Source organism: Thermobia domestica, chromosome 18, assembly GCF_964235325.1.
Source record: "Thermobia domestica chromosome 18, izTheDome1.hap1.1, whole genome shotgun sequence".
In the NCBI taxonomy this organism is placed as follows: domain Eukaryota; kingdom Metazoa; phylum Arthropoda; class Insecta; order Zygentoma; family Lepismatidae; genus Thermobia; species Thermobia domestica.
Window position 1 is genome coordinate 171,944,921 of NC_137471.1, and position 8,885 is coordinate 171,953,805.

At 34.5% G+C, this 8,885-nt stretch overlaps 1 protein-coding gene across 2 annotated transcripts; it reads right to left on the bottom strand.

Annotated features, from left to right (window-relative positions):
* Positions 1-356: 356 nt before the first annotated feature.
* Positions 357-8,592, bottom strand: LOC145675781 (uncharacterized). Of its 2 annotated transcripts, none has more exons than XM_081746475.1 (2): positions 5,348-8,592; positions 357-3,823 (listed from the first exon to the last, which is right to left on the bottom strand). In XM_081746475.1, exons 1-2 carry the CDS (start codon positions 5,440-5,442, stop codon positions 3,655-3,657), a joined length of 264 nt encoding a protein of 87 aa, XP_081602601.1. In that variant the 5' UTR covers positions 5,443-8,592; the 3' UTR covers positions 357-3,654. The 2 variants fall into 2 exon arrangements, with proteins under 2 accessions (XP_081602601.1, XP_081602600.1); XM_081746474.1 differs by having other exon boundaries at positions 5,348-8,440.
* Between the last annotated feature and the right edge of the window lie 293 nt (positions 8,593-8,885).

Genomic DNA, 8,885 nt, shown 5'->3' on the forward strand with positions numbered 1-8,885 from the left:
CAACAATCCAGTTAAACCTCACCAAAAAACAAATAAATAAAATTATAAAAAATACGGTGAGTATCGCTAAATGTGAGGTAAACTTTTGAGGTTACACACATGTAATTTGAACCTCTCATTTACAACAAACAAATACGTATTTCAGCGTTCTTTGATTTTAGCTACGTAGAATGGATTAAAAAAAGTCAGAATGGTTCGCTAAGATATCCTCCATACGTGGTGTCGTGGAGCCATTTGCTAGTACCTTCATACTTCTTTATGCGTTTAAATTTGCTGCTCATATTATCTCTTAACCTACATGCTCTTAAACAAGTAGAAAGAAAGTACGAAATAAATTACAAAACTATTTAGAAGCTTCAAAACCGGTTTTATTTGTCTGCAAATTGTGGAGTTTTGTGTTGAAAGATACAAGAGTTGTATTATTTTGTTTTTAAATATTTATATATACTGTTGGTACACTTTAGAAGTTTATTAGGAAGATACATACGTAATAGATATATACTTCAATTCAAACTTTCTACATCTAGAATCAAAGCAAGATAAAAGAACCTCTCACTCGTTGACATTGACAAAATTTGTGAACTCCAAATACATCAAGTTTCTAGAACTCGAAATAAATCAAGTTTCTTCATTACAAAGAAATGAAGTTGGTATTTCATTTTATGAAAAAGTTTCTTTCTAAATATTAATGCTGTGCTATGTAATTAGTTATTTTATTTTCAAAAATACTTAACACAGAAAAAAATACACTACAAGAAATTGATAATTATACACAAGTAGTGTCCAGCAACCAGATTTCTTAATAAATTTTACAGTCACTCACGAAGATACAATATGAAGCTCTGAAAGTCACTTTTAGACAACTGAGGTTTTGTTCTAAAAATGCACTGATAATGAAAACAAGAACTGCTTCTTTACATATACAAATGTTTTTGTTTGCATGCAAATTTATGATTACAAGCCTGGGAATGTCATTATTTGAAATAATGTATAAATAACATAAACTTGCCAAAATTCACCAAAAGAGAAAACTGAAAGACATCTCACAGATTCATGGATATGTCATACCTTTATTCTTCTTAACGACATTAGATCAAAAATAGCAAAAGCGCCTCTCCTCTGTTACAAGTTTCAATAACAATGTAACATTACTAATATTACTCTTATCTTACTTCATTATCCACTAACATACCGTATATGCGGCGAAATAATAAAGCCCTATGCAAATATTTCACATGCATCACATACATCAATAGAACCAAGGACTACACTTCCGTTTACTTACGCAGCGAAAAAAAAAGATGCTGCAGTTCTCACCCTGAGCTTAAACCAAAGTTTGATATATAAGCTCCCTAAACTTATCTGCAGGTGAAGCATTTGCCATCCGCCAATACTAGTCAAACAAAAACAAATACAAACTGTATGTATATGCATTGATTCATTGAGATTGAAAGCGATAGAAACAGTTAATTGAAATAAGAAAACGTTATGAATGGATATTATTATTTATTACGGGTTTAATTTGTACTTTATGAAATTTACCGTATTCATTCTGTATTTTATACATACTTTTCCCATGTCAACTTAAAATTCAATGCAGAAATCGACGAAATTTCTCGATCTGCGACACTGCTTAAGTAGCATCAATCAAACTACATGCTTCAAATTTCCATATTTTGCGAAAGTTATAAGTTAACGGACAGTTGTAGTTTTCTTTTAATGAAGCAAGTTCAAAAATGTTCGGTAACATTCAATTGGAAAATAATAGAATGTTATCAAAAACTAAACAAAGATATCAATAATTATATTCATTCACCTAAAATTGAATACTTTACTTACGCCAGTAACTAAACCTACATAAAATAAACAATAAGTACAACGACTTTCATTAGATAAACACTAGTGAATTCTATCAATTCAAAACAAGAAAAGAAACATAAAAAAATGTGCCGAAAGGAAACTTAAAATGGTATTGATTGATATAGCTTAAGAAAAACTATCACTTTCACTAAACATAAATTTTACGAGTTGAGTTTGATTGTGAAATCATGTTTGCATATTGCATTTTAAGCGTTTTTTATTTAAAATTTAATTCACCAGTAAAACTTGTGCCAACCTATTGCGGTTTGCAAACGACAGTTTTTAGATTTTTGTTCAAAAATATTAATATATCTGCATTTTCAGGGAGAAGTCTAGATCACCATGAATTTCTTTTAGCAAGACATGCTAATTTTTGAAGCCGATGTTCGTTAAGTTTCCACCATTCAAGGCTGTTGCCACTTTGCGAAAGACACTGATCTGATTTATAAAGAGTAAGCTCATCTGTTACATTAGGACTTTTTGAACACGATGGAAATATTCCAAGCAAATAGTCTAATGCTGATGACCCACCGGACGATTGCTGTGATAAATCATTTTCTGATCCTTCAGATTCTACGAGCACATCATGAACCAATCTATGGATCTTTGTTTGTATTTTAAAATTCAGAAATGGTAATGATTTGTACTTTGGGTCCAAGAATGTTGCTAAGAGGTAACATTTCAGAACACTATTTGACAAAAAATCTGATGATTCAGAATCGGATAATGCATCGAGCAGAAGACGCTTTCCTAAGTCAACTGATATTGAAGATTTCAAGTTCTTAACAATTTCAGAATCTGAAGGACATTCCTTCAGGTGGTTAGAAATAAGACCATAGCCTAATGGTAAAGCAAAAGAAATGGAACACTTTTGATCACACATAACTGTTGTAGCCATTTGCAGTGGCTTCAGTACTCGAACAATATCTTCCATGATTTGCCATTTGTCTTCAGTTCATTGTAAATTCCTTGCATCCATAGGTTTAGTGACATTTCTATCAGAGAACACTGCATTTATTGCTTCTCTTTGTTCCAGCAACCGTTCGATCATCCAATATACACTGTTCCAGCGAGTCTTTGTATATTGAATAAGGCGATGCTTTGGTAACTTCAGAATTTCTTGTTTCTTTTCAAGCGCGACTGAAGCAGTGGTGCTATGTTTGAAGTGCCCTACCACTTTGCTACAGATTGAAATTATATTTGTTACCTCGCTTTTCTCTAAACTGGTCAGTATGGATCGCTGCAATGTATGTGCCAAACATGATACATTGTAAACCGGCAACAAACGTCCAGCATTAATCATATTCGATGCATTGTTGTGAACTAATGCAACTACTTTGTCTTTGATGCACCATTCCTCCATACACAGTTTAATAGCATTAGCTACATTTGCAGCTGTATGTCGTTCTTCTAGTTCAATTGTCTTGAGAACAAAATCTTCTGTACAGAAGTTCGTATACAGAGCATGACATGTCACTGTAATGTAAGAATCTGTTGCTCGAGTCGTCCATATATCTGTCGTAAAACAACTACTTCTGCTTTTTGTAGCCTCTGTTGTACTTGCTCTTTCAGTTCAGAATAAAAAAGCTCCAAGCGTCTCCATAGTGTCCGCCTAGACGGTACGCTATAATTTGGTTCAAGAAAGGACATTAACTCCCGAAACCCTTTCCTGGGAGTAGATCTGTTACTATCGTGTTTGCAATCCTTTACGCAATCTGTTCTTCATGTTCTGGTGTGCACGGCCGGCTATTTTTAAGATAATTTACTATTGATCTTCGTTCATTCGTTCGCTTTTTATTGTGTTTGAGGAACTCTAATTACATCATCACGCGTTTCGTCATTGGTGACAGTTTCACAGGAAACTTTCACAGTAGTATCTTCTGACATATTTGTGGCCTCAACACAGCCTGATTCTCCAGGAGAATCTTCAGAACTATCCGAATAGGAAGCTTCCACAAAGGTACTGTTGAAAAAGAAAATGACACAATATTATGTTTAAGCAAAATCACAATGTAATTCTATGAACAAATTAAATATAAACTTATTTTAAAGACAAAAGCAAAGAAATTATGAATATAAGCATTGAAACTTGTTTTAGTGTATTACTATTTGACTCATCAAGCCACTAATTGGGTATGCATGCAACAGTTGTTTTGACAAATTTGCCTCAGGAGATTTGTTCGGACTTCCGCTGTCTTGAAATTAGGGTGGTGGGAAACTGGATGCCGTTCTGGTCACCAGCATCCTTGTGGTAAGTTATCAGAGAAGGAAAAATATCTTCCATAAAAAAGGAGATTCCATTCCATCTCGCCTAACGATTTATCAGTCACTGATATCTCCAAGAGAAGAATGTCAGCTATTTTAGGTGAGATGGGAATTCACATCTTGCCTAATCCCTTCTCGCCTAAAATGGCGGTAAGACACAAGGAGGGAATTTCTGCACTAAAGAGAGAGTTCCTCTACTAGCATTTTAACCAGATATTTTAATCAATATTTTCAATTTCTGTCAACTACAATATAAATATTTAATAAGTACTATACAACAAGAAAGCATAGGGGAGGGGGACGATGAAGTGGATGTAGTTCACTTTTGGTTTGTTTTGGGAAAACTGGAAGGTGCTTAGCAGACAGAAGCTAATCAGAAAAAGGATAGAAATATACAGGATAGAAATATACAGTGTTTCAAAACAACACTGACAGCGTTTGGGAGCAGATTGCTGACACCAAGATAAGACAAAAAGTATAGACCAACCTGGGTGTACAAATACTTCCTTTCGGTACTATGACCAGCGAAAAATCTGTCGGAAGATGTAAAAAAAAATTAATAAAATAAAAAAATAAATAAATAACTTGAGAACGAAATGTCGGATCGAAGTTGGGGGAAAAAGAATGTTTATTATTTTTAGCCGTAGTTTCCATTAATACACAACTCGATGTGGTACAGGGCGAGGGCAAGAGTCACCCCAAAGAAATTGAAGAAATCCTGGGATATTTTATTAAACGTTGAGTATAATGACATACGATTAAACTAACTAAAACTAAAGACGATGTTTCTACTAACAAAAGTCTTAGAACGTGGTCCAAGTTACAAGAACCTCGTTAGAATTCGAAAAAGGAAATATTACGAATTTAAACATTGCCCTTACTGTACATAACACTATCCCTTAAAGCCACTTTTAAGGTAAAATAAAATAACGAAAGTTTTGGTTTGTTTCAATTTACCGCCCCACGGTTATGCCATGATGACTAAAGGAGACTTGGACTTACTGATTATAATGAAATCTGAACCACTTTTTCCGTTCAACTGTATCCCACCGGGAACCGAATCCACGCGTGCCGTAGGCAAGCTTGTTAGCCACTAGACCAAGCGGATGTCCAAAATAACGAAAGTTAAATATTAAATGAAATATTACATGATAAAACATACGACGGTATCTATCCCTTGAATCAAATTACATAAGATAGAAAAGTGTTTAAATCTTCCTACCTTAACGTGATGTGTTTTGTAGAACCAGAGATTCCAGGATCGTCATCATCTTCTGATTGAGTGTTCCGTGCAATCACTTTGTTAATACAAGACATGTGTTTAGTCCTCAAGTGCGATAATAAAGCACTTGTCGATCCTCCTTTGCATCTAAGTACTTTTTTACACAAGAAGCATTAAGCTTCTTCTCTAGTCTTGGCACGTTCAAAGTATTTCCACACTTCACTTCGTGACATATTGTGATTTGCTTCACCTTAATTGCTGCTTTCACCCTTATCTTGCAGGTCACTGAAATGAATATTAAATGCTTGCTCAGTGCGTTTGCACAGTTGACCTTGACAATCGTTGCACTATATGCACCTGCAAATGTTTACTATCAAAAGCTCGACACATTATAGGCTTAAGACTTTTAGGTTCCAAAACGTTCAAATTAGAATAAAGTACATTTGAGGACGTTATACGTTATCAAAAACGTTCTTTAGCATTTTGTTTTATATATTACAGAAAATGACATTTTCGTACATTTGATTACCAGTATATTTTAACAATGTTAGCTATTGTGCACATCGAAACATCTTTTAATACAACAATATTTTAGTTTTAAGCTAACATCTTTTAAACAAAATAAAATATTAATAGAACTTTCCGTACCTGGAGTTGTTAATCAAATCTGGTACAAGTAACATTGCCAAAGGGGGCCAAGGAGGCGGGCGCTACCCGTAGGCTATACCTGCACCCCAGACTGGTAGTATATATTAATATTGCGCAAATAATGTGAAATTAACCTTTTCAGTATAACCCCCCTCAAGTAAAATGGATCCAGCCTTCGATTGTGTCCCCAAGAAATTAAATCTGATACTGTAACTGGTGGTATAGCATATCATAGCCAGTTTAGAACTACAATGAACCTAATATTTTTATTTTACTTATTTAATTTTTTTAATTTTCTTATTTTTAAAATCAAATGCACTTCACTTTCCTAGAATCACACTAAGGGAGAAAATAATACCTATATGAGGAAGAACATACCGCGCAGAGGGAGCCTTGTTATTCCATTGTTCAAAACTGTTTGACGATGAGAGGCTAAATCAATATTTCGTGCGTTGATATATATATATATATATATATATATATATATATATATATAAACGGCAACTTAGGGTATAGATTCTAAACGCGGGGGGACTCCGTCCCGACTTCGAAAAAATATGTAGGCATCGCCCAGTTCCTAAAAAAAATGCAATGGAGAAATATAGGAAGGGGGAACAAGCGTGACGTCATGCTGCTACCTACCGTCCTCCTACCTTTTCAGATCCACTTTTACCCCTTTTTATGACTCCCAAATTAGAACATTTTAGATGGTTTAAAATTCTTGTATTTTTGATCATAGCAACTTGACCTGTAAAGAAGACAAAATTTCTCCATTAAATGTACAGGAACGAAATAGGATCATCCTTAAGAATCTGAAGCTTCGACATAACACTCCATTTGTGATGTGTGTCACTGCATGAGACCACTGCGTGGTAGCGATTTGTGTTCATGCAAAGCAAAATGTGCGTACATCAGCACAATACAAAACTGAAAAAGCTATTTATTAATGCTTATTTTCATTACGGCAAACTAAACGCAAATATTACGTTGTGTCAAGCTCGAAAACCGCTAGTGAATGAGGGCTCAAAGCGCTTGAAAAGATTGATTTACACAATAATTTTGTACTCTGAGTGCAGGAAATGAACACCAATAGGCCTACATACATTTCAATTTCTTACTGGTAAATAGTTATCCGGACTTTTGGTATCCAGCTCTCAAACAAGCCAAAAAATTCGCTATAGTAGATTAATTCAACGACGGTACTAAGAAAGAGCTGTTTCAAAGAAACAATACACAGTAATTTTTGAAAAGGCGGTTGATGAGCCTCCAAAGGAATGCCTCCGTCTGTCTTTATTCGTGAAGACATTAATCAAGCAATCTTTGTACTAGTATTACCATTTCTTCTATCTACTACATAATATTACGCAACTCTATCATACAGGGCATAGTGTTTCATTTCAGTATTCTCCCCATTAAATTGATCACTTGAGACTAGAAATATCTATATATTAAAATGCTAGGTTTATATGTTTGTGTGCAAAGAAAAGTTTATATGTTTGTCTCCAATCCTTTTGACAATGAGATCTCGAAAACCACAAGTGCTAGAATCGTGCCAGTCTTGCTGGTCGATTCCAAATTTTGTGTAGATTGGCCCAGTTCCAATTGAATATTTAAAAAGCATGGCCATTATTTCTTTAATACATTTTTTAGGGTACACTGGAAGTGTTGACATTTTAAAAAATAACACATTCTATAAATTATACACTCCAACACAACATGTTTGTATACAGTGGTTGTATATTTCTCAGGCGTTTGTTTCATGACCAGGAGGCGCGGTGGCTCAGTGGTAGAGCGTTCACCTCCGGTGCTTGAGGTCCTTGGTTCGATCCCAGCTCGCGCCGTGTGGACTTTGTGGTGGACAAACAACGTGCTCGTGGGTTTTCTCGGGGTTCTCCCGTTTCCTCCCACTTTCTTCATTCCACAATTTCACTCATCTCTCATTATCACCGTCTCCTTTAGCCTAACCGGCATAAGCGTGGGACGTAAAATTTAAAGATTTGATTTCATTTCATTTAATGACCAATTGATAATGAAAATCGAAGAAAACTATTTCTCGAGTGATGGAGAATCTTTAATATTTAGAATGTTTTGCTAGTGAACACCATATATCAGTGGCATTGTAATAAATTGTGTAGGTAATATATTTGCTTATTACATACTGCATGCAAGAAGAAAGAAAGCACTGATCATATATGAATTAGAAATTCCAACCAGAAGTAGGCTCAATCTTGCAAACGGTGCGAGATATTGAAAAAATCTCTCCTTTGTGGTACCCCTTGCCGATTTTTATCAAGACGTCTTTTATTTGTGTCTATAAGGGGACATGTACAGATGTTGTGAGGAATGACAAGGAGATCCATGCTCATATGTGAATGATGCGCTGTGTAGAGAGTGCAGGTTAAGCTAGTCTAATTAAAATAAATCCAGGTTCTGAAAATCTATTGATAATAAGGAAGGTAATTGTATTTGAAACAACTAGAGATTTACAGAAGAGTGAATATTGAATCGAAGAAAAAAAATGTTGTTAAGCGTAACATATAATAATAATAATAATAATAATAATAATAATAATAATAATAATAATAATAATATTAATAATAATAATATTAATAATAAAGTACCGTTATAACAAAAATCCCAACTGGGTTTTGATGAAAGTTCAAACTGGATTAAGGTAGAAGCTCAAAGGTAGTTCTTGATGAAAACGGAAGCCAATTTTGATTGAAAACTAAGCCGATTTGAAGATCTAAGACATATATAGATTCTCAAGGAACCAATACTGGATTCGGTAAACATCGCAATGGTTTTAGTAAAAACTAAAACTCAAAACTGTTCTGGAAAACACATAAAATTGTCTGTGGAAAGGAAATGGGCTCCGGAGAACAACGAA